Source organism: Bos grunniens, chromosome 25, assembly GCF_055505025.1.
Source record: "Bos grunniens cultivar Pamir isolate PY7600 chromosome 25, Bosgru_T2T1.0, whole genome shotgun sequence".
In the NCBI taxonomy this organism is placed as follows: domain Eukaryota; kingdom Metazoa; phylum Chordata; class Mammalia; order Artiodactyla; family Bovidae; genus Bos; species Bos grunniens.
Genome location: NC_141189.1, coordinates 8,473,820 through 8,501,615, shown reverse-complemented (window position 1 = coordinate 8,501,615; position 27,796 = coordinate 8,473,820). Strand labels below are relative to the sequence as shown.

The 27,796-nt window shown below is 58.2% G+C and overlaps 1 protein-coding gene and 1 long non-coding RNA gene across 7 annotated transcripts in view; one reads left to right on the top strand and one right to left on the bottom strand.

The window, feature by feature from the left end:
- The window catches only part of SRRM3 (serine/arginine repetitive matrix 3), a 53,936-nt gene extending 26,437 nt beyond the window's left edge, over positions 1-27,499 (top strand). The window contains exons 3-16 of one of the 4 annotated variants that reach the window (XM_086374424.1): positions 1,423-1,524; positions 8,130-8,258; positions 8,378-8,458; positions 8,967-8,996; positions 9,463-9,525; positions 9,629-9,664; positions 11,720-11,770; positions 12,318-12,422; positions 12,995-13,172; positions 22,934-23,289; positions 23,926-24,141; positions 24,232-24,369; positions 24,701-24,780; positions 25,959-27,499. In XM_086374424.1, coding sequence (XP_086230550.1) covers positions 1,423-1,524; positions 8,130-8,258; positions 8,378-8,458; positions 8,967-8,996; positions 9,463-9,525; positions 9,629-9,664; positions 11,720-11,770; positions 12,318-12,422; positions 12,995-13,172; positions 22,934-23,289; positions 23,926-24,141; positions 24,232-24,369; positions 24,701-24,780; positions 25,959-26,020 — 1,627 coding nt within the window. In that variant the 3' untranslated portion in view covers positions 26,021-27,499. Of the gene's footprint in view, positions 1-1,422; positions 1,525-8,129; positions 8,259-8,377; positions 8,459-8,966; positions 8,997-9,462; positions 9,526-9,628; positions 9,665-11,719; positions 11,771-12,317; positions 12,423-12,994; positions 13,173-15,219; positions 15,373-22,933; positions 23,290-23,925; positions 24,142-24,231; positions 24,370-24,700; positions 24,781-25,958 lie in introns of those variants that run through there. The other 3 variants (XM_086374422.1, XM_086374423.1, XM_086374425.1) reach the window with 3 other exon arrangements.
- On the bottom strand, positions 14,263-19,887 carry LOC147344952 (uncharacterized). 3 transcript variants are annotated; one of them, XR_015154401.1, is made up of 3 exons: positions 18,840-19,887; positions 15,712-15,837; positions 14,263-15,119 (listed from the first exon to the last, which is right to left on the bottom strand). It is a non-coding gene; the product is annotated as an uncharacterized LOC147344952 (long non-coding RNA). The 3 variants fall into 3 exon arrangements; XR_015154400.1 differs by lacking the exon at positions 14,263-15,119 and having other exon boundaries at positions 15,495-15,837; positions 18,840-19,177; XR_015154399.1 differs by lacking the exons at positions 14,263-15,119; positions 15,712-15,837 and adding an exon at positions 17,488-18,366 and having other exon boundaries at positions 18,840-19,253.
- Positions 27,500-27,796: the final 297 nt, after the last annotated feature.

Below are 27,796 nucleotides of genomic sequence, written 5' to 3'. Positions count from 1 at the left end.
ACTATCCCATTGCACAGATGTACAGACTCAGACTAAGAGAAGCATGTGGACTTGTCCAAGGTCACAGATCTAGAAAGTGGGAGCACTAAGATTCAAAAACTGTCGCGCCAGAATTCAAAAGCATTTTTGGAGGCCCCATGTAGCAGGCAAGGTGCCAGATGCTGGGGACACAAGGTCAATTCAGACAGACAAGGTCCCTGTCCTCGGGGAATTCCCAGGCCAGTGCAGGATGCAAAAGAGTCAACAGATGAAGACTAGCCCAGAAACCACTCCTCCAGGAGGAACCAGGAGGCTGAGGTTGCTATGGAAACACAAATGTTAGCACCTAACCTGACTGGGGAGGCAGGAGGACTCGTCCTGCTGTAAACTTCCCATGAGTCACATCTTTGTGTTCAGCCATGGTTATTTCCACAGAGTAAACCTGGAAGTTAATTTATGAATCAAAAGCTGTATTCCTTTTTTTTTTTTTTTTTAAGGTTTTTGAAAAGAATTGCGAAATTGCTCTCCAAAAAGGCTGAATCAATCCCAAATGCTTGTTGAAGGAGAGGAGGGAAGAAGGGAGAAAAGAGATGGGGTCCCTAACAGGGAAGGATGTACCGTTTTCATGGATAGGGTTTGGGGGGTGGGCTTGCTGTGTGCACAGAGAGCTCATAGCCACATGAGAGAGGAGGTGGGACTCCAGTTCCTATTTGGCCACCATCATTTCTGTCCAGGGCGGCCCAGGAGGAGGAGAGGGTGGGAACTTAGGAGACAAGACTCAGTCAGCAAAAGCCACTGACAGCTGGTGTGTGCTGGGCACAGGGCCAGGGGCTGGGTGAGCACAGACGCCCCAGGGGTCAGCATGGACATGGGCTGGGAGGCCTGGACAGCTGTCACACTGGTGGTCTGAGAGAGGTGACAGCGACCCCAGGATGCAGGAACAAAGTTGTGGAGTAGATGATTCTGGGCTTTGGTCCCCAGCCTGAGACTGGGCTCAGGGAGGGAGGGAGAGCGGAGGAGAGAAGTCAGGAGCCTCCATCCAAGGCCCAGACTACATCCACCCACAACCCCATCCCAAGCTGGGAAGCCATGGATCTACCCCTGGGATCCTGGACTGGCTACTTGGCAGCTTGACCTTGTAGAGGCGGGGATGTGCTGAGGACCTCCCCAGGAGGTCTCCTCACCTCTGGGAACACTCCCTTTAGTTTATGTGTTGGTTTGCCTGGTTGTTGGTTTAGTTGGTTGGTTGACTGGTATGGTGCAAAATGGGTTGGCTTTGAGCTTCCCCAGTGCTGAGAACCTTGTTGGTGGTGTGACCTTGGACAGGTCCTATCAAGCTGGAGAGTGCCCACGTGACTGAGAGCTGGGAGGAGAGGCTGGGGGGGCAGGTGGGGAGGAAACCAGAACCCAGACTGCAGCTCTCACCTTCCCTGTGCCCCGCAGGTACTCAGAGGAGGAGACCCGGCAGAAGGTCAGGACTTTCCGGCAGATGCTGATGGAGAAGGAGGGAATGCTCACCAGGGAGGACCGGCCTGGGGGCCACATGTGAGTGCTGCCAGGGTGGGGAGGCCCAGGGCAGGGGAGGGTGCAGCCTGCGGCCAGCCCTGGGCAGCCTTTCCCAGGGCTCACTCAGGTGGTCAGGGCTGGAGGTGGGAAGAAAGAAGAGGAGGCGGAGAGGGCGCGGGTCTTGTCCACCGGAAGCTCTGGCCTGGCCCAGGGCACTAGGCAAGAGCCGCTGGGCACCTGGGCATCACTGAAGTCCTCTCCCTGCTGCCTGGGGTTCTATGTCTGGCCCAGCGGTGGGAGAGAGAGCCCAGATCTCATCTCTGGGAATCTTGGGCTGCAAACCGGGAGACTAGAGAAGTGTTCTGTCCTCAGTGGTGTTACTGGCTGATAGAGTAGTCCCTCCGCCCCAACTGTTATCACCTCGGTAGTGGCCTGCAGAGTAAACACGGATGCTGGAGAGAAATGACCAGCACACCAAAAGCCATCACTGGCTCGGCCAAAGGCCCATCCAGGAAAGAGAGCACAGGCTCTGTAGGGGTGACGTCTCTGCAGCTGTCACAGGACAGGAGGAGCACCGGGTGCTGTGGGCTTCAGATAAAACAAGGAGGTTACAGGGAGGCAGACTTCATCTCGGAGAACCATCAACCACTCGAAACCATATAAAGTGGAGCAGCTGCCGTAGGAGGGCGGGGCCGGCCTGTCCCTGCAAGTGTCCCGATGTGATGGAAGGGTGGGCATCTTGCTGAGACCCTAAGTCCCTGGGCACCTTTGTTGGCAGGAAAGTAAAACAGCAGCAGCGCCTTCTGAATGCTTTTCCTTGCTGTTGTCTTGAGGGCAAACAGCATTGCAGAAGTAGATGGACTTCGAAGACAGGGAAGCCCAGCCTATAGAAATTGTAGACTATTTCGGGTGGGGGGGTTCCCCTGCTAACCCCACTTAGCCTCACTTCTCTGGCTTGAGCAAGAGCGCGAAGCAGAGTTGGTGATGGTGATTTTCCCTGATGGTCCAATGGTTAGGACTCCACACATCCACTGCAGGGGGCACGGGTTCAATCCCCAGTCAGGGAACTAAGATCCCAGATGCCACATGGTATGGCCAAAAAGGGGGAAAAAACCCAAAAACCAGAGTCACGCCAGCCTCAGGCTTGTGGGGGTTTGTGGGTGCTCTAGGGGAGCCAGGCTCAGCCGGCCTGCTCTCTCCCCACAAGGTGGGAAGAGGTCACACCACTACCACCGTCTCCCGAGCCTCCCAGAGCCCACAGCACCCCCTCGGCAGGGGCTGTGGCTGCCTCAGAAACACCCCGCAGGTTCATCCCCGCCCCCAGGCCAGGGTGAGCTCCTCCCTTCCTTCCCTTCTCAAACCTCCAGACAGCCAGATGTGTCCGTGCTGCCCGTACCACCTCCAAAACCATCAGGTCCTGCCTGTCTGACCCATGCCCCCTCAAATGCCCCCAGGGCTCCTCTGGAAAAACAGCCACCCTCTCCCCTTCCATCCAGTGTGAGGGCAGGAGGCCTCTTCCAGAACCTACCTTTGCCACCTTTTCAGGGCCCTTCCAGTGATAACCGCCCCTCCAGCCCACACCTGCTGCTCTACCCTCCCCTGGGCTCCTTCCTCTTAGTCGGCTTCTGGTCCTTCCCCAACCCTGCTTTCTCCTCCAGCCACCAGCCCACACGTTTCTCTCTTTTCTCCATCAGATTTCTATAGAGCATGTGGTACACGTTGTCTCCACTTCCTTAAGCCACGGAGATCTGGCTTCTGCCCCCATGACTCGCGTGACCTGCTGCAGCTGTCTGAGTCTTGCTTGGCCTGGCCTGGGCACCTCTGCAGGCCTGGCCTCTCCTGGCACGTGCCACCACTCCATTTCCCTTCTGGAAACCTGCTTTCCCTCTCCCTGGCTTCCAAGAGTCAGCCCTTTGTGACTGTCTTCCTGCCCCTCTGATGGCTTTCTGCTCCTCCCTTCCTCCTGCCCACTTCTAAGGTCTTGGCTCCCCACAAGGATCTGCTAGGTCCTCAGGTCTCCTTCCCTCTTCTTCCTGGGGATCCCATCCATCCCCAGCTGGAACACTCTCCTGTTAGTGGATGACTACCAAGCTTTTTCCAGTAGTCCTAATCTTCTCTTTCCTTGAATGAATGAATAACGCATTTGAGAACCAGGACATGTTGGGAAGGAGGTCACAGAAAGGTTCCATTGTCCGAAGAAATGTCTTGAGGGTCTGTGCTGTACACCCAACCCTGTACTAGTGCTATGAGGCGGGGAGGGAAGAAGAAAAAGACACGCTCCCTGCTCTCTGGGTGGAAACACAAACCTCCAAGGAGGACTCCTGCTCTGGAAGCAGGGGAGAATAGACTTGGCAGGGTCCCAGGACCCTACTAAAATGTCAAAGACATAGAAGACAAGTTTGTTAGCAGTTTGGTTGGTGGCTCGGACAATAAAGAATCCACCTGCAAAGGAGGAGACCTGGGTTCGATCCCTGGTTCGGGAAGATCCCCTGGAGAAGGGAATGGCAACCCATTCCAGTATTCTTGCCTGGTGAATCCCATGGACAGAATATCCTGGTGGGCTACAGTCCATGGCGTTGCAAAGAGTCTCATATATTTGCCCCATGCTATGAGGAGCTATAGGAGAGGCCCCAGGCCTGATTTATCTCTGTTCCTGCCACCCTTGCCCCCTCCCCCCAGCCCCAGTAGGCCTGGCACGCAGGCTGAGTGAGCAGAAAGGGCAGCCCCTTTGCCTGGAAGCCTCCTTCTCCTCTTTGTGAACTCAGTCATCTGTCAATTGGCCATTAGGCTCCTGGCAAAAGGGAAACAGAACTAGTTAATTAGTGAAACTGCTGTCAGGAGGAAGAGCATGTGACAGGCATCTCTTCCCAGGTCAGAGCCCTTCCCGGGAGCACCGGTCCAGCAGGAGTCGCGGGTGATGCTGGGTTCAGCCCCGATTGACCCTTGGTCCCTCTGCAGTGGACTCTGGCTGGGCCTGCTTTGGTCAGCTCTGTGGGGCTCGGTGTGTTCTGTCATTGGGGAAGAACGCCTCCCCTGCCTATTCCACAGACGTAGTGAGGAGTAAACTTGCTAACAAATGTGAACTTAAGAGCAGAAAACACTAAAAAGATCTAGAATTCAGTGCAGACACTCACAACTGTGTCTACAAAGCAGGCAGGTGGTGGCTAAGCTAACGTCCACAGTGAGGAAGCCCAGCCAGTAGAGTCCAGGGCCGGCCTGTGTGCACATGAATCTCAAAGTCAATTGCTTAGGTGAACTTGCATTCTTAATCAAAGGTCCCCAAACCATAGATATTTCTTTCCCTCTCTGGGGCCTCAATTTTCTCATCTGTGAAATGGGATCATGCAATTTCTCTAAATCAGGAATTGGTTCTGAGTGGAATGTTAACCATGGAGAACCATTTATACATTAGAGAACATTCTCATGAGTGGTGTTATTTGTGATATATATTATATTATGAGCCAGGAAGGTCAGAACAGGAGAACCCAGTGTTCTAGCCCTGAGAGAGCCTGCAAAGTGGACGTGGTGGCACCAGCTACACAAAACCAGCAGTAGAGGCCTCAGCCTAAGTCTGTTTACATCCCTGGAACTGCCAGGACAAGTCTTAACCAGAAGGTTCTGAGACCTTGTATGTCTCTCCAAACATGCATCTCCTCTATGCCTGTCTATTTCTTTAAAATTTTTTTTATTTATTTGGCTACATCGGGTCTTAGTTGCGGCACATGGAATCTTCATTGCAGCATGCAGGATCTTTTTTTTTTTTCAGCTGCAGCGTGTAAATTCTTAGCTGTAGCATGTGGCATCTAGTTCTGTGACCAGGGCTTGAACCTGGGCCCTCCTGCATTAGGAGCACAGAGTCTTAACCACTGGAACACCAGGGAAGACCCCATGCCTGTCTTTCCATGCTTCCAGCAGATAAAAGATCCCAAGTCAGCCTCTTAGAAAGGTCTGGAAAGTAAGAGAGGTCAAACGATAAGGTCTCAGGGAGGGAGGATGGGGTGGGGCAGGGGTGGGGAGCCCTGTCCCCAGCACAGGGGTAGAAAGGAAGGACGTGTCTAGGGGTGCAGCCAGCGCAATAAGGAGGGCCCAGTGAGGGCCTGGACTTAGTGGCTAACCCAGCTCGATGTCAGAAGGCAAGAAAGGATTCCCTGCCTTCTGTCGGGATCAAGGGAAGTTCCCTCCTCCCACCAGCTCACCCACACAATGTTTGTGGTGCCCTTAAGTTTTGCCAAATGGGATTTCTTTGGAAGGAATGATGCTAACGCTGAAACTCCAGTACTTTGGCCACCTCATGCGAAGAGTTGACTCATTGGAAAAGACTCTGATGCTGGGAGGGATTGGGGGCAGGAGGAGAAGGGGACGACAGAGGATGAGATGGCTGGATGGCATCACCGACTCGATGGACGTGAATCTGGGTGAACCCCACGAGTTGGTGATGGACAGGGAGGCCTGGCGTGCTGCGATTCGTGGGGTCACAAAGAGTCGGACACGACTGAGCGACTGAACTGAACTGAACTGAAGGTGTATGTGTCAGGCATTTGTGTGGCTGAGGGCTGTGTGGGCATGATGGGCCCTGGGACAGGCTGTGGAGTTGGAGATTTCAGGGACAGGAAGTAGGAGGCCCCTGGCTTCAGGAAGAGGAGCGTGGAGAAGAGAGGAGAGGTTTGAATGAAGGGATGTGTGGGTGTTTGGCTCTGTGGGAGCAGAGCAACGACATGACCGTCCATCCACCCAGAAAAACCTCTTGTAACACCTGTGTGACTTCTAGGCTGCCAAGGCCAGGACCATGTTTGGGATCCAAATAACATTCTTTTTTTTTTGCCGCACTGTGAGGCATGTGGGATCTTGATTCCCTGACCGGGAATCAAACCTGTGCCCCTTGCAGTGGGAGCAGGGAGAATGGACCACCAGGGAAGCCCACCAAATGACATTCTTGACACAAGCCTCAAGGCTAGCTAACCTCGACCAATTTGGGTTACATTCTGCTTTCTTTTTTTTTTTTAAATACAAAAATCAGTCTTCAAAGAGCTACTTAGTGGGTGCTCTGCTGGAGTTTGTGCCTGAAAATCTCACCTTGTAGCTGTGATCTTGCCCAGTCTGTTTCATGTGTCAAAACCACTTTTCTCCCTGGAAGAGGAGGTGTTGGTGTGTGAGTGTCCAACTGTCTAGCAATGGTGACTGCGCGGAAGACCACAGTTGCCGGCCAGGCCTCCTGTCAGGAGCTTCATAGCCAGACTCATACTTAATCCTCTCCTCAAAGCTGGGCTATTCTTTTCCCGGTTGTATAGATAAGGACCCAGAGGCTCAGTGAGCGTGGTCATGCCTGGATTCAGACCTGTCTGTGTGAATCCAAAGCTCATGTCACATCTTTAATGCTCTGCCATCCCAGCCCTGGCCTCCCTTGCTCTGGGCAGGAAAAGGATGAGCCTGGCAAAACTAGGCTCCATCTGGGAGGGGCGCTGTCTGAGCCGGCGCAGGAATGAAAAATGCAAGATGTGGGGCCATCACCCTGGACCTGGGCCTTTGGAGGGTCCGTTTCTGGGCGTGTCCAGTAAAAAAACAAATTTGGACAACATCAGGACTTCAGGGAATTGTCATAACCATCCTATAAGATAATTAGGATTCCCCTGTTGAAAAAAGAGGCTCAGAGAGGGAGCGAGTGTGACAAGCACTGGGTCACACAGCGACTCAGGGACAGTGCATAATTAGGGCACATGTGCAGCTTCAAAGCTCCCACCCTTGCCTTAAGCCCAGCAGCCTTTAAGGACAAAGCACCCGCTTGTCCAAGTGCCCTCCGGGAGCAAACGTCGGTGGCAGAAGATGGCTGGGGGCTCCTGAGCCCGGGAGCGGGGACCAGATGCCGCGGTCCCTGCGGAGTGAAGGGGAGAGCGCGGCAAGATGGATGGGGAGCCCCGGAGGCGGGCAGGGTGCCGAGGCCGGCGCCCGCTGCCACTGGGCAGTGATTGATGACAGCCCGACAGCGGGAGAAGAGCCGCCAGGCCTCCGGAGGCGGCGGAGAGGAGGAGAGGCTATGAATATTTCAGAGAGGCAGCGGGGCTGGAGGGAGGACCGGGCCGGGGGGAGGCGGGGAAGGGGCGAGGGGACCGCGGGATTAAGGAAGGACAGATATCAGAGACGGGGGAGCTCAGAGAGGGGGAAGGGTCTCAAAGAGAGAGCGGGGCTCGGCGGCGGAAAAGGGGTGCTGCGGAGGGGAAAGGGGCTTGGGACGAGGCCTCTGGGGTTAAGGGTGCAGGGGGGCTCAATGAGGGGGACTGAGGCGCAATGAAGGGGACCGAGGGGCAAAGAATCCGTGTCGGGAGGGGCCTCAGCGAGGGGAGGGGCCTCACTGAGGAGGAGGGGGCGCCCAGAGGGTGAGAACCTAGAAGAGGGGGCTAAGTGAGGGGGGAGGGCTCGGTGCTCCTCTTTCTCTTCTGCAAAATAGGGCACGGTTGGTTGGTTGAGGATGGGGACAAAATAGAGCAGCGCTGAGGCTGGCGCCCCGTGAGGGAGGCTCCCGGTGTGGTTCCCCAGATCCCCCCCGCCATGACCTTCGAGGGGTCGGGGCCATCCCCACCTCGCCGCCCCGGTCAGCGGGAAGGCGCGGCCGCCGGGCAGCAGGTGCTGAGCGTCCTTGTCGCCGGCAGCGTGGCGGAGACCCCGCGGCTGATCGAGGGCGCCGAGCTGGGCCTGGAGTACGCGCCCTTCGACGAGGACGACGGCCCGGTGGACTGCGACTGCCCCGCCTCCTGCTATCGCGGACACCGGGGGGACAGGTCAGCGCCCGCCGCGGCGGGGGGTAGGGGGTGGGGGCAGGGGCCGCGGGGGCCGCCCCTCCCCCGTCACCTCTGCCCTCACCCCCGCCCCGCCCCACCCCGCCCCCCTTCTCACCCAGGACCAAGCACTGGTCCAGCAGTTCCGCGTCGCCCCCTCCCAAGAAGAAGAAGAAAAAGAAAGGCGGCCACCGGAGAAGCCGGTGAGAGCCGCACCCACCCCCACCCCCACCCCCTGGGCTGGAGGCGTCGGGAAGGGCGCGGGGCCCCAGGTGCCCATCCCCGGGCAGGCAGGGCTCTGACACCCCGCACTGTGGGCCCCGCCCCTCAATGAGCCCCTCCCCTTCACCAGACCCTTTCCCCCACTGAGTCCCCCCTCCCCACCCCAATGTCCAGCCACCCCCGAACTGCACAGGCCTACGACCCAGCCTCACACCTCGGACCATCTGCTCTTGGTCCCCAGCACCCTTCAGCAGGGGTCCTGCACTCCTCCCCAACACCTCCCCCCCCCCCCCCCCCCCCCCCCCGCCCTCCCCCTCCACCCTGCAAGTGCCAGCGGCAGGGGAAGAGGGGCTTGGCTGGGGTCACCTATGGCTCCCCATCTCTACACGCGCCTTCTCCCCTGTCCTAAGTAAGGCCATGGCAAATGTCTGGAGCCCACACTAATCCCATCCAATTGTCTGTCTCCCCTTCTTTCTGCCCCACCCTCAGCAAAAAGAGGAGACTAGACTCTGAGTGCAGGTCAGTGATGAGGGTGGGGCAGGGAGGGTCCAGCTGGGCGGGGAGAGGATGTCTTTGGGTGGGAGAGGGTCCAGAGCCATCCCCCAGAGGCTGGAGGCTTGCACCTCAGGGCCTGGGCACCAGCCCACATGCCAGCGCTTCCCCGCATAGGCCAGAAATACCATCACTGGAGCCTCTAACCTTTGGGTTTGAAACAGTCCTGGCTCACAGTGCCTAGGAGCCTGGAAAGGTGACGAGGGGACAACGCAGGCAGCTCCATCAACCTCTCTCAGAGACCTAGTGGACCCTCAGGGCCTTGATTCGCTGTAGGATGGCAGTTGGCTTGAAGCCCTGGAATCCCCTTTCCAACTTCAAGGCCCCAGGTTCCTGGGCTTTCCCAGCCATCTCCACCACCATGCCACCCCCACCCATCCCGGGGCCCCAGTTCACTATACACACCCACCCATGCCTGTCACTATGTCCGCAGCTGTGGGAGCTCCTCACCCCTTCGCAAGAAGAAGAAGAGTGTGAAGAAACACCGCCGAGACAGGTACCCTCTGTCCCCAGGGGCCTCCGCTCACTTCCGTGGGACCGCCCCCCACCATGACCAAGGCTGTGCGTGGGCTCAAGAGAACCCTTCTGTGGCCCTACAGGTCTGAATCTGGGTCCCGGAGGAAGAGGCGGCACAGGTGAGTGGCGCCCCGTGGAGGTGAAACAGGAGGACATGGACAGAGGCCAGTGGCTGCCCTGCAGGGCCCGAGGAAGCCACGATGGGAGGAGCGTTGCCAGGGTCCTGTCCGCTTCATCTTCCCACACCAGGGACTCCTCCCCAGAGCCAGACAGAGCGCTGGAGGGTGGGGGAGGAGGAAGGCCATCACAACTCTCATTTGCCCCATGAGTCAGCCTTGCCTTGGGAGTCCCAAGAATGTCCAGACAACACAGTATATCGATCCAGTGTCCAAGGGATATATCTGTGGAGGTGCCAGTCGGGAAGACAGAAACATAAGGACCCCAAATTCGCAGAGAAAGGGCCTGCAGGCAAAAGGATCTCCCTGAAGTAGAAAGGCTCAGTGAGTAGGAGATAGGGCAAGCAGGCTGTGCCTACATGTGAAGTTTCTGGGGGGCCGGTGCCAATCCCCAACAGGCCTAATTGCCAGAATGTGAAACCTCCACTCTGTGGGGCTTGGAGCCAGAAAGGGGCTCTGAGCACGACAGCAGGACAGTGACTTTTTCAGGACGGATTGCAGAGAAGGAGGCGTAAGGCCAGAACCCAGGTAGAGGCAGGCATGTGGAAAGTGGAAGAAAACTCAGCGCGGAGGACAGCAGGCTGTGGGGCAGTCACATCCCCACTGTTGGCATTGGAGCCAGACCCACCACCCCCCAGCACCCCTGAGGAGGGGCAGAGTTCTCAGTTCCATTTCCAGCAGTGAGCATTTGCCCATGGCCACACCTTAATCCCAGAGCTTCCCCGGTGGTTCAGCGGTAAAACAATCTGCCTGTATTGCAGGAAATGCAGAGATGTGGATTCGATCCCTGGGTTGGGAAGATCCCCTGGAGAAGGAAATGGCAACCCACTCCAGTCTTCTTGCCTAGAACATTCCATGGACAAAGGAGCTGGTGGGCTATAGTCCACGGGATCACAAAATAGTGGGACATGACTGAGCGACTAAACAATACCACCACCTAATCCTGGCTCTCCCAATCCCCCGGTTTCCCATCTCCCCCCTCCCCTGCCCTGCTCCAGTCCTTCTGGGCCAATGGGGGCCCCTCCTGCCCCTCAGTGGTCAGCATCAGCTTGCATAGATCCTCTGTCCCATTCCCGTCAGTCCTGGGAAGGACCTAGAGATGAGCTGGAGCCAGACCCGCTCCCCATGGGGAGCCTGAGGCCCAAAGCAGGCAGCCTGGGTTCTAGAACCCAAACCTCTAGAATCCTGGGCCTGCCCCCGACCCACTCTGCTCTGAGGTGAAACACATTCTGGCATTTCTTAGCATCACCTTGTTTCTGGTCAGAAGGAGGCATCTGTTCAGGGCTAGAGGGATTGAGCAGGAGTCTGGTGACATCAAGGAGAGTGGGGCTGAGAGACCAAAGGGTAAGACCTTAGAAGCCTGAGCAGAAGCTTCTTGGTCCATCTTGGTCCATCTCAGTCAAAGGCAGAAGGAGCTGGGCTGAGGCGCTCATCCCAGACAGCAGGATGAGATGGAACAGGAGCCAGAAGAGTAATCCCAAAGCAGGAAGATCATTAAGCCCAGGGGAAAGCATTTCTTTCCTAAGCACCAGGCCTGGACCACATAAGACAGAGGGGCAGGAGGCCTGGACTCTGCCCTAGAGAGCCCCGTCTGAGGGAACCCGAGGCCCAGGGGACACAGATGAGGTCTGGAGGGGCCACCCTCACCATGGCGACTCATCAGAGGGGTCTCTCCCAAGACCAATGTCAGACGGAAAGGGCAGGTCACCCCTCCTTCTGGGGCCGTGGTCACATCTCCTATGGCACTCCTGGGGAACAGAAGTGGGGCCCAGATGCAAGGTGATCCAGGCCAGGACTTACAGGAGAAGGAGGGAAGAAGGCCTGGCAGAGTAACAGGGACCAAAGCAGTGGGGTGGGGTGGGCAGGTCCACACCAGCCCAAGAGAGGAGCACACCTCAGGACCACACCTGGACACAGCCCAGGGCCCCCAGGCCCCACCCTCCCCAGGCCAGCTCCAGGCTCAGGCTGTGCTGTCATGGTAGTCTTTGCTTTCTGTAGATCTCGAAGCCCCAAGAGCAAACGAAAAGAAAAGAACAAAGAGAGGAAAAGGTGAGTACCCTCTCCCACTCTCCAGACCCTCAGCACGCACTCCCATCCCCCTCAAAAAAACCCCCTGGCCTTCTGGAATCACAGAATCAGGCCCCTTGAAGATAGCTCATTTTTGTCCCTGCTGCCCAGATGGAAAAATTCAGACCCAGAGAGGAAGCGGAGAGTGCCCCCTCTCCGCCCCCAGCGCAGTCATAATACCAGCTGAGGGCCGAGTGAGATCCTGGGAGGCTGGGATTGCCTAGAGAGAAGGACGCCTTTTTCCTAATACTGACAAATGACCCACATGGACTAGCTCTGTACCCAGGATGGGCACGGCTTGTGTTATTTTTGTAGGAGACTATGTGGGGGGAGGTATGGGGGCCATGGGAGGAGAGGGAGGCTTTGGAGGTGGAGGTTATGGGAGGGGAGAGTATGGGGGTGCCCCCCATGGGCTGTGGGGGCAGGGGTAAACTACATGAGGGATGGAAGCAGGGGCTTCCATCAGGCCTTCACAGGGATCCCCCAGGGAGATGGGGCAGAACGTGAGGGCAGCCGATTTCTCTCCCAGGCCACACACAGAGTCCCCAGGCCGCAGGTCCCATCGTCACAGCAGCGGCAGCTCCCACAGCCCCTCCCTGTCCTCCCATTACAGTAATTCCAGATCACCCAGCAGGTAGGTGCCAGGCTACCAGGGGGCTCTCAGGGGTGGCCGAGCTCACTTTCTGCTGGAGAGAGGGTGCCTGCAGTCCCCAAGGCTGGTTAGTGGCGCTGGTGGACAGACAGGAACAGCTCAGTGGGTAAATTTACTAGGACAGCTGTGCTGAGCACATGCGAGGTCGCTTCCGTCGTCTCCAACTTTTTGTGACCCCATGGACTATAGCTTCGCTATATCCCCACCAGGCTTCTCTGTCCATGGGATTCTCCAGGCAAGGAGACTGGAGTGGGTTGCCATGGCCTCCTCCAGGGGATCTTCCCCACCCAGGGATCGAACCCTCACCTTTTACATCTGCAGCTTCGGCGGGCAGGTTCTTTATCCCCAGCGCCACCTGGGACCGTGGTACTGCCCTTGCCCAAAGGCGCCCCCGACTGTGATTGGGGACCAAGGCAATGTGAGGGCTGGCAACTTGCTCTCTCCCTGGAAGGGTTTCCTGGCGAAGGGAGGGGGCAGGGGAGGGGGTGGGGGAGGAAGGAGGGAGGGGCGGGAGCTTGCAGACCGGGCGTCCCACGCCGGCTCCCCCCATGCAGGCTAAGCCCCAAGCACCGAGACGACGGGCGGAAGACGGGTAGCCAGCGGTCCAGCGGGAGCCGGTCGCCGTCCCCATCCGGCGGTAGCGGATGGGGGTCGCCCCAGCAGAACGGCGGCAGCAGGCAGCGGAGCGGATCGCACGGGGGCCGCCCGGGCTCGGCGCAGAGCCCGCTCGATGTACGTACGCTCGGCTTTGCGGAGGGTTCCCGCGCCGCGCGGGCTGCTCCGAGCGGGGTCGGGGGCGGAGCGGGGTCGCGCCGGGTCGCCGCGGGGTAGGGGCCAGTGAGTGCCAGGGGGCCGGCCGCTCCCCGCTCCCCGGGGCCCTGCCCGCACCAGAGCGGCCAGGAAGGCCGGGTGGTTTCGCCCACTTGGCCTTAGTGTCAGGGTGAGGGGAGTCTGCACCCCTGACCTTGGTACACTGAAGGCCAGAGCAGGCTGACCACTGGGGCATCAGCCAGTTGGGTAACGAGCTGAAAAGGAACCCAGGCCTTCGCCCCGCTTCCCGCGGGCGTCTGGGGGTAGGAGGGGGCGTGGACTGTGGTAGGGGTCGCAGTTGGGATACAAGGTTCAAGAATCAGGACCGCCCCCCCCCTACCCCCCGGGCGTCATTGGCGCCCTGAGTCTCCCTCTCCCCACCGATTCCTTTCCTCCTCTGGAGAGCCCTTCCTTCCTCAGCCCCCTCACAGCCCCTCTCCCTCGTCTGTCCCCTTGCATTTCTGCAGTCCCTGCTCCAGGGAAAACCTGTCCTTTGGGGGCATTGCTTAGACAGGGGTCTCAAACCTGCAGCTTCACTTCCCTCGGCCCATCCTTCCTAAGGCACCTCCCCACACACACGGCTCCCTCAGAGGTGCTGTCCCCACCCAACCTCTAGGAGGCGCACAGACTCCGGGAGACCCATGGGCGGTGTGGTGACTGGTGAAGAAGCCTTTCCTGGGTGGATGGGCTGGGCCAGGGTGGGAGGCTCTCCCAGGTCCCCCCAGAGGCCCATATCCCCTTTTGTCTGTCCATCTTAGAGTCCAGGGTGGAGCCCCTCACAGGGAGAAGGGGACTGCAGTGCTGGCAGGGGCACCGGATGGGCACAGGGGACTTGGGGTGGGTAGGCCAGCAGGTCCCACCCGCCCCAGACCTCAGGTCTCAGCAGCAAACATGTACGTGTCGGTCAGTTTCATTTTGATTTTTGGCTGTTTCCTTTCACTCCTTTTCTTTTCTCAAACACCCTTACTCCTATGGCCTCAGCGAGCAAAGCCAAGGGCAGCTGACAAAAGGCTCTGAGTCTCAAGATGGTTTTTATTTAAGGACATCCCCTGTCTTGAAACTGCCCCACCTGGACAGGGTGCCAGGCTCCTGGGCTCCGAGGGGACTCGTTGGGCTACGTAGGGAGGATCACTCCCGTGTCCCTGGGTCTGTCTAGGTGAGGGGAGAGGGCTCACAGAGGTAGCTGAGGGAGGCCAGGAGAGGGACTGGTGCCACAGGCCACAGAGGAGACATCCAACTCAGACAAACCCCATAGAGCGTCCCCATCCCCAACCCCGTGGGCACAGAGCTGGATTAGAACAGCGCCCCAGACACCTTCTCCTAGAAACTTCCTATCTTCTGACAGGCCAGAAATGCAGGTTCTCTCCATCAGGGCCTTCCATCTCCCCACCCCGCTACCCCCGGCCCTGGAGGCCCGAACAACAGCCAGAAAGCACCCAGGGCCTGCGCAGACTTAATGGCCAATTAAGTAAAACCCCAGGAGAGGGCAATCACGGAAGGCCGCCTAGCTTCCGGCCGTGGGGAGGAAGCCTCTGCAGCACCCCAGTCCTGTCTCCCTATCAAACACAGGAGTTGGCACTGCCCTGGGAGTTTTCTAGAAGACAACACTTTGTTACTCTTCCCGCCAAGCATGCCCCCCAGATCCCCTCTACCCCTTGCGTCCTAGGAGGTCTGGGACTTCGGAACATCCCAGGCCTCTCCCCCGAACCTCATCCCCTCTTGCCTGCAGATCCTTTCAGAGGAGTGAAATGACATGAGTTCTCATTCCAGGGAGGTGAGGTGGGCTCTGGGGTCACAGACTTTGGCCAGTAACCAAAAATGTCTTTGGGAAAAAGTACCAGAGGGTGGGGTGGTATTCTTGGATGCTACCTTTAAAAAAAAAAAGAAAAAGAGAGAGAGAAGCAAATGGGAAAAGAAAAAGCTCACCGTTTTTTAACCCCGTCTATGTTTTTGTTTGTTTTTTTTTTAGCCTCCCATTTGAAACGTGGTAATACTGTGATTCCATTTCTTGTTTAGCCGGCAAGGGGAGAGGGTGGGGAAGTTTATGTAATTTTTCCTGTTATTTTGTTTTTCTTTGTATTTCCTTTCTTTTTTTTCATTTTGTGACGTACAGAAATGCAAAGCATCTCTCGGGTTTTTTTTTTTCTCTATCTTCTATGTTGTTCTAGAATTTTGCTTTTCTGTGTGTTTCTGTGGGGATTGCTCCTTCTAATGCAGAGGTGGTTTTTGAATCTCAAGTGAACATTAGTCATATACATATCTATATTTTTTTCCTTTGTAATCAGGATTTAAAAGGGAAGATAACTCTTAAAAAAAAAAAAAAAAGACTCCTGTACCAACAGCTCCTGCCAAACCTTGGGCACCAGCCAGCCCTCCCCTCCACCTCAGGGCATAAGCTGGGACTGCTTCAGCTTTTAAATTAACAAAAGATGGCGCATCCATGTCTCAGTCTATAACGAACCTTGGCGAGAAGCTGAGAAACACAGGGAAGGCAAGAGGTCATCATCCATTGCTTCCCAGAGCCCTGAACTTTCTCAGTGCCATTCCTTCCAGGTCTCAGATCCTTAGGAGGCCCTGGAGCAGGGACCTGAAGACACACGATAGAGTTTAATTCAGGTGAGGGTTGCAAAGCCAGATACTTTCAGGCAAAAGAAAAAGTCCATCCTGGGCTAGACTGAGTGCTAAGCTCCCAACACATCTCTTAGTCATCCCATTCCAGGGCAGAGGTGGATTTCTGGGTTCTGCTGTTTATTGTTCCCTGCGACTCAGAGAGGTCAAGTGACCAGCTCAAGGTCACACCGCTTTTTAGAGGTTGATCCAAAAGGAGACCGCAGCCTTCTAACCTCAAGACTCCCAGGCACAGCCAAGATGTGGGAGGGTTGTCAATAGAAAACCCACTCCAGGAGCCCTGAGCAAGGGGAGGAGGACGTGGGAGGTGGCTGCTGGGTGTCTCAGCTCCTGCTTCCCTCCCTGGGGATCCCACCAGGTGTCAAGGCCGGCTTCCAGCTCTCTCAGCCCCCCAGCACGGGAGCCTGCCCGCACCAAAACCAGCTGTGGGTGGGCCCAACATTACACAGCCCAGTTCTACACGATTGGTGCCTCAGAGACCCACAGAGCCCTGCGCCCCCACAGTTTCCATACATGTGGGGAAATAAACAGGCACAGAAAGGGAAAGGAGTGACTCAAAGCACGCTATGTGGGACAGACGAGGAAGATGACTTCACGGGACAAGTCCTTCCACCCCATCTCGCCTGCCTCCCTCCACCCCCAAGAACATGCTTGCTAGCTCTGCCCTCCCCAGCACACAGGCTGCAGGTTTTGCAGCCTTAGGCAGTAGGGCCACCTGCCTGGGCTGTACCTGCCCCTAGTGTTAAAGGAAGCCTCGCTGTTTGGTGAGGATGGCAGAGGACTTTGGGAGCAAGGCCCCCAGCCTCTCTCTGGCCTGTGCCTCGGGCTCAAGTCTCATCATCTAATGGGTGGCCTAGAGTGACTCCAAGAAAACGTGCCCATGGATCTCCCCAACCTGCCTCATCTCAGCCTCCCCCTCCCACCCTACCCCCACAGGAAAGAGCAGTGACCACAGCTGTAGGGCGGCAGTCAGGATAGGAAGGGACATCTTGGCATTTCTTCCAGGATGAAGACAGAAGGGATGAATTTTGCTAAAATGATACTGAAGCCAGGGGTAAAGGGGAGTTGAGGCTGAGCCAGTCCTCCAAATTGAGTCCGTGGTTGCCTTCCCTTTTAAATGCATGATCCCTTTCACCCCATCAGTCCACTCTGATCGGCCTTGTTTAAACAGCTTTTCTCTTCTGTCTGGGTCCACCTTCCCCTCTGTCTTCCCCCCTCTGTCTGTGTTTCCTTCTGCCCTTGTTTCTCTGTGTCTCTTGGTCTGTCTGTCTCTATGTGTGTCCCTCTTTCTCTTCCTCACCACCTCTCCCCCTGACTTGGGCCTCTCTCCCCATATGCTGCCAGCCCCTCCTTCACCCGTGCTGTGGTTCTGTTCCCATCAGCTGCTTCCTGCATGCCCTCGGGAGGTTTTCTGTTTAGAGTTAAGGAAAGGTTGACTCTTGGAGCGCGTGGGTTAAAAAAAAAAAAAAAGCAAACAGAAATGGCTGGGCAGGATCTCACTCCCATCCCTGGGACTAGACCGAAAGCCGCAAGGCTGCCCCTTGCCGATTCAGAGGGGGAGCACAGCTTAGCGTCACTGTCTTCCCGGATTCTGCATTCCCAATGCGGAGACCTTCTTTTCTCTTTTATTATTGCATTCCCGTCCCTGACCACTGAGAAGGTAGGTATTCCGGCTCCGCTGTGCGCCGCTCCCATCTCCAGATAAGCCCCGCCACTCTGCTTGGTTTGAATGTGGTTTTCTTTCTCTCTCAATCTCTCAATCTCTGGTTGGTTTTTCTGCCCCTTCCATTTTCTTTCTTTTAGTGACTACTCATTTGTAACTTGCATTTTCTCCAAATGAGCTGCAAAGCTGTGTTTCCTGGTTTGTCCTTTAGTTTTCTTGACTTTCCACACCCCCCACCCCCACAGCTTTTCTGGTTCATTCTACCCTCCTTTCCCACCTTCCCCTTCTTCTTCTCCATCCTGCCCCCAGCCCCTCCTTCGTGGCCCTCTCTCTCTCTCATTTTGTTGTCCGAATGCATTTCTGTGTGGTTTAGCATTCTGAGTTTGTGTTCCCTTCCTGAATTGTATGCTTCGGTCGAGCCAACTTGATTTCTGTTTTCTGGAGTAGCTGTTAAGCCCCTGACCCTTCAGCCCTGCCCATCCCCGGGGCCACCCTGGGCAATGAGCAGTGTTGGAGGGGGTCTGTGCTGGGCCTGTTGGCCTCCAGATCCTGGAAGAAGCTCTGGCTGAGGTCAGGTCTAAGGAAACAGTTCTGTCCCACCCTCCAGGGCCTGCTGGACCCCTTTGGTCCTGCCCTGGCGGCAGGTGGAGCTAGCAGGGAGCCACAGACTCTGGGGTGGTAGCTGGCATCAGGGCTGAACTGCCTCACTGCTGTATCTTCCAGGCATTAAATGGTAGTTGAACTGCAGGGGCAACACCAGCTGGCCAGGAACAGGTGCCGGAAGTACACAGTAGGATGCCTGCTCGGCAGTCTCTGTGGGGCAATCTGAGAGATGGAGAGGATGACTCTCAGCTCACCTGCCCACTGCCTGGACCATAACCCAACCAGACCGGGACTCCCTCAATCCCCCAGCGTCCTTCCATTCTTCCAAATTTGAGCTAAATGCGGTGCCCCAGTGCAGATGATCCAGAAGGGACAGTTAGCAAGGGCCAGGGTCCCCCCAAGATGCTGAGGCAGAACTAGGCCTCGATCCGCGGACCTGGGACTCCCAGCTCAGTGCTCATCCAGGCACGCGGAGGATCAGGAGTCGGTCCTCAGGGACCTCACCTCCCCATACTTGCCCTTGACACTGTCTCCTGTCCCACCTGGGAGCCGCTGCAGAAGTTTGATATCACAGCCCTTGGGAGGCCTCAGCAGGGCTCCATCCTGAGCTTTTGACAGGAGAAAGGCTGCCTATTCATCCTCTCCTTCCCACCCCCATGTTGGCCCCAGAGGTAGGTCCTGGGGAGGTCACCCACCAGAGCATCCCTCATTCCTGGGTGGTGCTGGAGGGCAGAGAAGGAAACTGCTCAGGGAGGGAGAAAGCACTGTTGGTCTGCTGGAGGAGACTCTGTCCCAGCCTCATGGGAGAGTGGAGGCCTCACTTTCAAGGAGTATCCGATGTGACCAGGGTTCCTGAAATGGGATTTTCAGATGCTGAGTTAGAGGGGGTAATGGTTTCAGATGCTCACTTGTTCTTGTCCTAAAGGATACCAGGATCAGATGAGCGCCCTCTCCCTTACTATTCTTGTCTTTCCCCCCCAAAATGTCTTACATAATAAGCAAAAGATGGCAGGTAGCAATTGGTACCAAGGAGCAGAGAGGCTCCTGAGAGCAAGGCTCAGAGGCAGGTGAGGTCCTTCATTCCTGCATGCACACACTAGGCCAGCACCTGCTGACCCTCCTCCATGCCGGGCCCCATCTGGGTGTCCATGCCAGGGAGAGGCAGGCAGACCTGGGTTCACAGCCCCCACCTGCCAGGCCGGAGGACTGACAAAGGTCACTCAGAACGATGCGAGGGAAGAGATGAACCATGGATAAGGAGCTAGTTCCTGCTGGTCATGGTACCCCCAGCCCTGGCACAGCCTGGCTCAGTCCACACCAAGGGAAGGAACAAGGATCTGTGGGATCATAGAAGAGAGCACCCAACTCAGGGTGAGGATCAAGAGAGGCTTCCTGGAGGGAGCGGCCTTGAGCTAGGGTAGAGGACTGATAGGAATTAGCCATGCTGTTGCCTGGAGAATCCCAGGGACGGCGAGCCTGGTGGGCTGCCGTCTATGGGGTCACACAGAGTTGGACACGACTGAAGCGACTCAGCAGCAGCAGCAGCAGCAGCCATGCTGTGGGAAAGAAAGTGAAGGGGAAAGAGGCAGGAAGGGACAAGAGTCCCTAAGAGCAGGCTCCTGGAGATGTTTGGAGGTCCTTGGCCACCAGTTCTGCCCAGCTATGAAGTTCCATGGTGTCTGGACTTGGATGTCCCTAGACTTCTGGGAAGAATAAGAGCCCAACTGGAGATGAGGCTTACCCTCTGGCAGGATCAGGGTGATTCTTTCTCCCCGGCTTCTGGAGGCATGGATGGATCAGGGTGAGACGGGCTCTAGAAGTCTCCCCAGGGAGGTGCTATCTGCTACCCTGTCCAGCACAGCCTTCCTCCTATCCTCTTCCATCTGGGGACTTGGGTGATACCTCATGGGACCCCAGGCTTTCCTGCCCTGCTCTGACCCTATTCATCTGTAAAGGGACCATGAGTCATTTGACCTCTGAAGAGAACCTCTCAACCCCTGTACAGGCCTACCAAGCAAAGATCCACTTATCCCCCACGATACCAACAGAGAAACTGAGGTTCTCAGAGTTGACCACTTCCTTAAGGTTTCGTAGCGAACTCAAATCAGAGCTAATCCCAAGGTGTTCCACCTTGCCGGTTAGTATCATCTTGGGCTCTGGCAGCCATTTGCCTTGAAGGAGGTGAGAGGGAAGTGGAGAAGAGCTTGGACTTCAAGACATGCTAAGCGGAAGGCATCCAGATCCATGCTGGGGTGTGGTCCAGGGGCCTGGACCTTAGTGGTTAGGATCCTGGAGACGTCTTTCTCATTTGCCTCCTCTGGAAGGAAAAGGATGCTGGATAACAGAACCTAGTTCTGGGAGCTTGGGCACTGGGGTGGAGGGGGTCTATGTTAGAAGAGATGAAGGTCTCTTGATGATGTCTACTGAGAATGGACTGCCATTTCAGAGGGGCCATGGCTGAACACTCCAGTCTCCATGTCTCCCAGTAGAGGTGAGCTGGTGATCAGGAAGGTCAGGGTACTCAAGGGGCACCCCAGTCCCCAGTGATATCCACTCTGCCTGCCTATGCCTGCCTCTGCTCTAAACAGAAGCTCTCCCAGGCTTCATGGCCCATTTGGCTTTGAACAGCTGCTGTCCCCACTATGGCTGGTGTTCACTGACTGCTGCACCCACCAATCACGAGCTAGCTACGCCCTGCCCCGAGTGGGGCTGACTTCTTGGTTGATGGGTTCATGCTTGCACAGAGAGGTCTTGACACCCCCAATCCCCCACACGACCTCCATCTGGAAGTACCCAGGGCCATACCAAGGAAGCCACACTCCTTCTGGTCCCTGGCAGCAAGGTGCCCTGAGACGTGGCAGGTGGTTTTGCTTTTCCCTCCAAAGAGGCTGCCAAAGGAGCTTGGCCCAGAGCCTGCCCCTTTCCCAGGACTCCCTGGCTGGGCCCTGGCCCATGTAAGGGCCTGACTTCCTACCTCAGTAACTTGTATCGAGGCCGTATTAGATGCCAAGTTCTGTGATAAAAACTGAGGTTACAGGGGACTTCCCTGGTTAAGTAGTTAAGATCCTGCACTTCCAATGCAGGGGGTGTGGGTTCAATCCCTGGTTGTGAAATTAAGATCCCACATGCTGCTCAGTGTGGTACAGCAAAAAAAAAAAAAAAACTGAGGTTACAAAGCTGACTCCTACACCAAATTGGCCCTGAAGGTACTCATAGTCAAGTTGGTGCTGGTGACTGAGGGATGGGGAGGAATGAGGGACAGACAGACTCACAGACAAGTACAATCAACTGTTACTGGCCAGAAGCCCAAGGACAGGAGGAAGGGTCAGTTCTGTGGAGGGAGGGGGATGGAAAGGGGAGTCAGGGAATCCTGGAACATTTGCTCTGGAAGGGACAGCCAGAAGCAAAGTCTGGTCCTGTCATTTCATGGATGGGAAACTGAGGCCCAGAACGGGCAAGCAACTCGGCCAGGGTCACTCAGTGAGGTCGGTAGTGGCAGGCTCTCAGAGCTCTGGTTCCCAGCCAGGGCGCTTTCCGGTTTTCTGTAGCCTGATCCTTGTGTCCTGAGTCCACTTTCGGAAAAACATTCCACATCTCTATCCAGCGGTCGCTCCAGAGGTGACCCCTGGGCACAGGCCCAAGGAGCCGGGCGCTGCCGATCCTTCCTCCAGAGGCGGCATGGCCTCCTCCCGGCCTAGAATGGGGTGGTTGCGTTTCTCTCTCTCTCTCTATCTCTCTTGCATTTTTGTGAATCTAATGATGAACTTACGCTACCACACTTTTCCCTTCTCTTACACATCTTACCTACTAAAGGAGGAAGTGCCACTTTATTGGTAAGTGGACGTTAACCAAGAGGGACTTAAAAAATCAGAACTTAAAAAAAAAAAGAAAAAGAAAGGAAAAAAAAGAGAGAAACAGAAAGACAGTCGGGTGCTACTGACAGCTCCACAGATCTCTGCAGGGTCGGAAAACAAAGAAAAAAAAAATGTTAACAGAAAAATGTCAGTTCCCCAGGAGTTCAGACATTGTTTTTGATTTTTGGTATCTAATGACATTTGTGGATTTTTTTTTATTTCTGTTTTTCCTCCCTTTCTTCGGTTCAGTTTTGAGTTCAGTTGTCCCGCCCCGCCCCCACCCCATCTGTGTGCCGTGTGCCCCCCCCTCCACCACCCCCCCCCACTCCCACGCGCTGGGCGGCCTGGCCTGGTGGGCTGGCCCTGGCCCGGCCTCCCCGGTGCCCGCCCTCTCTCTTCTCTCTGCCGGGATCCTCCATCCCGTCGAGGGGCGGGGGCAATGCCAGCCCCCCCCATCCCCCGTGCCCGTACTGGATGCCCCTCCCTGTCAGCACCCCCCCGCCCCCACCGCTCCGTCCCTCTTGTGTTTGCATGCCGAGAACCTTGCATGAGCTGCACTGTTGAGGCCAGAAGGTGGACACTCAGGAGAGGCAGAGGCAGGGCAGGCGCGGGGAACCGTGTGTGCGATGCTCCGGGAGTGGCAGGCCCCCGGCCCGGGCCCGGTGAAAGCTCCCTCTCCTTCTCTCCCCCCACCCCACCCGCCCTCTCTGTCCCCCTTCGCCCTCTGGTTCCTCCTCTGGATCTGCCCTCTCTCTCCGTCTGTCCTCTTCTTTCTCTCTGCTGCGCTAACCTCTCCCCTGTCTCTCCTCTCTGCTCGGCTCTGTCTGCCCCCCTCTGGACTCTCCGTCTGTGCCCCGTCTCTGCCCGCCCCTGTCGCCCCCGCCCCGTCCCCTCTCCACCCCGCTCCGTGCCCTCTCTGCCTCTCTCCCCGTCAGAAGCCCAGCTCGCCCTCGCCCAGGGCCCGCGACCAGGCGGAGGCCGGCGCAGCCACGCCGCCCGCGCGGGGGAAGGAGAGCCCGAGCCCGCGCTCGGCGCCGTCGTCGCGGGGCAGAGGAGGCCGCGCGGCGGGCGGGGCGGCCAGGCGGCGACGGCGGCGGCGGCGGAGGCGGCGATCGCGGTCCTCGGCGTCCGCGCCCCGCCGCAGGGGCCGCCGGCGCGCCCGGCCAGCGCCGCCCCGGGGCTCGTCGCGCTCGCTCAGTAGGGCCCGCTCCAGCAGCGACTCGGGCGGCGGCGCCCCCGGCCCCGGGCCCGAGCCCGGCTCCGAGCGAGGCCACGGCGGGCACGGGAAACGGTGAGCTGGCTCGGCCCCAGGGACCCGCCCGGGGCTCCCTTCACCGCATTGAGCACTTACCTCCGCCAGCCCCCTTTCCCCACCAGGCCCTCGCCCCCGTCATTCTCCACGCACCGAGTTCCCCCCACCCCGCAGATCACCCTCCTCCGACGGAGCACTGCCCTCCCCGACGGAACACCCTCCCCCCACGGAGCCCTCCCCCTTCCCTGGTGGTCCTCCCTCCCCACGCACTGAGTGCCCCTCCCTCCTCCTCCCCCAAGCAGACCTCTTCCCCCATCTCCCCGCTAAGATCCAGGCCCTCTTCCCACGCTAGCAAACCCTCCTTCCTTACTTGCCCCTCCAACCCCAAGATCACTCTCCCTCGACGGCACGGAAAGGCCTCTTCCTCACTGATTTCCTCTCCCCGCTCCAGAGCCCCGCTCCCTCCTCCCGGAACCCACTCCCTGCCCCTCCCCCAACCCCCTAACCCCCGTCCCCTCGCCAACCCCATAGAACCCCTTCCCCTCCCAAGACCTTTCCCCTCGAGGGGGCCCCCCTCACTCCCTTTCCTGTCACCCGGGGCTCCCCCTCCCCTGCTCAGGGCCCACTCTCTGCCAGCTGAGCGTCCCCCTCCTGTCGCCGTGCCCCCTCCTCCAGGGCCAAGGAGCGGGCCCCGCGCACCCGGCCCGCCAGCACCTCGCCGTCCCCGGGCAGGCACGGCGGGCCCGAGGGGAGGAGCTCGTCGCGCAGCCCAGGCCAGCACCCGCGCTCCTGGAGCTCCAGCCGCTCGCCCTCCAAATCCCGCTCGCGCTCGGCGGAGAAGAGGGCCCGCAGCCCCAGCCGCTCGCCGTCGCCCAAGAAAACCCTGGGTCGGTAAGTCCAGGTCCAGGGGTGGCGGCGGCGGCGGCGGCACCGGCCGGGGGCGGCCGGGCCGCGTCGCTCACCCCGGGCCGGGCCCCGCAGGGACAAGGACGGGGAGAGCCGCGCGAGGCACAACGAGGCCGAGGCCGCCCGCGCCCGGCGCCGCTCCCGCAGCTACTCGCCCATCCGCAAGCGGCGCCGGGACTCGCCCAGCTTCATGGAGCCGCGGCGCATCACCAGGTAGTCAGGGGCCGGGCAGCGGGGGTCCCCCACCTGAACCTGGTGCAGGGACGAGGGGGCGCCGGAGGAGAGGAGGTGGGGGTTGGGGAAGGGAAAATGGGGGGTGGGACCCGAAGACTGGGGCAGGCTCGGGAGGAGGGAGGCCTCCGGCCGGGAAGCGTCCGGGAGGCCTGGAGGGGAGGGGCCGGTACTCGGTCTGGGGACAGCAGCAGGCAAGGAGTTCGGCTCTGGAAGATTCCAGCCATCCCTGTTGGAGCCCCTCCCTCCTCCTTCCCGCCCCTCATTTACCTCCTGGCAATGATGTCTCTCTCCTTTTCTCCTTCATCTTAAGGTCCAGCCTGCTGAGTGGCCTGTGGCCAGCCTGGGGGCCGGGTGGACCCCCTCTCCACAGGCCGCAGGGGAGATACCCATGTGAGCTGACTGGCTCTGTTCAGCTGTCTGTTTGCCTCTCCTTTTCTCACTAACCCTTTCTGCTCACTTCTCAGCCCGCCTCACCCCCGGGGGGGGGGGGGGGATTTGGAGGAGGGGGCAACAGCAGTCTGGTCTCTGGGGCAGTTGGGAGAGGAGCCAGTCCCTCCCACTGTGCCCACACAGTCTGTCAGGACTGGGGCTCTGGGCCTGCGTCTCCAGGTGAGAGGATGGTCTGCATTTGTGAAAATCACTCTGCAGCCCCAGGTCCCTGACATGGGATAAAGGGCCACAGGCAAAATGCTGAGCTGCCTCTGCTCTAGCCTTGCTGGGCAGCCTTAGGAGATAAGCCTGCCTCTCTGGGCTTCAGTTCTCCTGTCAGAGCTAGAGGCCAGCCTGCCAGGCTTGGGATATCCCCCCCAGTAGATAACCCACATAAGCAGGGTGCCCAAAGACAGCTAGACCTCCATGCCTTCCACCTGGCACCCACTTCTGCCCACTCCCCGGCTGCCTCCTCCTCCCCTGCAACTAACTTATACCTGTTTTCTTTCTCAGAATTAACCCCACGCAGTGGGACGCTGTCGCCTCCTTAACCCTATTTTCTTTCCTCTGGGTCCCAGTCTCCTGGCTTCAGACTAACTCCGGGCCAGGGGGAGGTAGTGGAGTAAGGTGTAGGGGGCTGGGGGGCTTGGGCCAGGGCCTTGGGCCTGGGCAGCAGTGGCCAGGGGCCTCCTCCTGTTCCCTCTGAGTGACCTGAAAACCAAAATCCTCAATTCTTTGGAGGAACAAGGAAGCAGGACTGAGCCATATTCATAAACCCTCCCAGGCACAGAAGCCGCTGCTTAGCTTGGCTGATGTGAGTTGACTATATTTAAAAGTTTCGTTTATTCAACAAATATTTATTGAGCACCTGCTTCAATCAAGCAGAGACTTGGTCCCCCTTCCCTGCAGGAAAAACAAAGTGATCAACATGAAATTGGCTAGGGACCACTGCCTGTCTAATCCTGTGGGGGCAGGGGTGGAGGGGGAGGCGGGGAGAATTCCAAGGCCGAGATCAGAGGAAACTGAAGCAGGCAAGCCCTGGCCACTGCTGGGGATGGGCTCAGGGCCAGAGTAAGGGCCCGGGACTGGCAGAGCTCAGGGCCCCGAATGGCCTGTAATCGGCTTTTCCCTCCCGGCAGTGCCCGGAAGCGTCCCATCCCCTACTACCGACCCAGCCCCTCGTCCTCCTCCAGCTGCCTGAGCAGCGACTACTCAAGCCGGAGCCCCAGCCACAGCCCCAGCCCCGGCCACAGCCACGGAAGCTACAGCAGCCGCAGTCGGACCCGCAGCCGCACACGAAGTCCCTCCCAGACCCCCACTCCCAGCTACCACAGCCGGAGCAGCTCAGAGAGTGGGGGCTTCTGAGCCCAGGGAACCCAGCTTCATGCCCCCTGGCACAGGGCAAGGCGAGGGCCCCAGGAGCCATGGGAGGCAGTGGGGCCTGCACCCCACTGCTACAAAGAGGTCCCGGGACTGGGGAAGACCTTGAGGGTGGTGGGTGCCCTGAAGACAAAGAGGAGCTGGATTCTGCTGCTTCTGGAGGGTCCCCACCCCACCTCCTGCTCACCCACGCAGTCCAGGGAACAAAGAGCCGTTTCGAACACAGGGATCATCACCCTTTCCTGCTTGATGCCAGCTCACCAGGCTGAGGACCTCAGTCCAGTGGAGCCAGGGACACCCTCTTAAAAGTGCCAGACCTGGGAGCCTCCCCTGCCACTCCCTAGGGCCCTCAGTTCCTCTCCACCTCTGGGTGGACACGCAGTGGGACAGCAGGCAGGAGCTAAGTTAGACAGAAGGAGGAACGGCCTAACCCTCGGTGCACCACCCTCCAGGCTGGGGAACCCCCTCCTTCTGAGCTGGCTGCAGAAGGACCCTGGCTGCAGGCTAGAGGCTGGCCCCACGGCCTCCACAAACCCCTTCCCTGGCTCAAGAGTGCACAGACTCCGTGGGGCCCCTGAGCCTTAGCTCACCCTTGGTCCCACCTCTTCAGGCCAGGCTCTCCACTCCAGCCGTTGCCCTGTGCTCTTCTGGGCCAGGGCTTCCCCAGGCCCAGACAGGTCAGGCTGTCTGCGTGACCCGAGATGGGGCCTACAGACCCCAGCCGCCCCTGACTCTGAGATGAAAGGGGTCAGGTCAGGAGGTGGAAGAGAGAAGGGGGGGATGGAGGAGGAGCCTGCAGGGGGGAAAGCAGCGCAGTGGGAGGACTGAGCAGGCTCCGGAGTCCCGGCGTGCCCAGTGGCTGGGACCTGGGCCAGATGGCACGGGCATAGGATAATGTGCACTCCAGGGCATGCCCACGCGAGCAGGGAGCCAGGGGGAGCACTCGTTCCTCCTCTCCCAGAGTGGGGTGCTACAGCCCTTCGAAGAAAGGGTAGACTCTAGACTGAGGGCGGTGGCCTGGGGCACGGACGGACGGACAGACGGACGGGGAAGCAGTGAGCCCCCAGCCCTCTCCTGCTGCTCCCAGCCCCCTCCTCCTGGGGCCCTCAGGGATCTCACAAAGTCTTCCTTGGCCCAACAGGGCAGATGCCCTGGGCTCCAGTGGGGGGAGGGGTCTGGGGTCTGATCCGGGTTTCCTCCCCCCACCCCCATCCCCAATTTCCCCTTCCTTCTCCGCGGTGCGGATTGAAATCGGACTCTAAATAATAAACACTTGGAGCCCGGACGGCAGGTGGTGAGACCAGGCCTCTGGATTTGAGTACCTGGGGCGTGCAGGGAGGGAAAGGGGGGTCCTGGGGTCCTTCCCTCTGAGAAATGAGAGGGACCCAGGAGAAGAGCGGGCACCGAGGAACCAGGGTGCAGCACCTCCACCTCATGCTTCCATGCATGAGTCTGCAGATCGGTGGGGAGAAAAACGGGGCCCCCAAAAGGCCTTCTTCCTCCCAGACTGGAGGCCCTGTGGCTTTTTTTTTTTTAATATTTATTTTTATTTATTTGGCTGCTCCGGATTTTAGTTGTGGCATGTGGGATCTAAGTT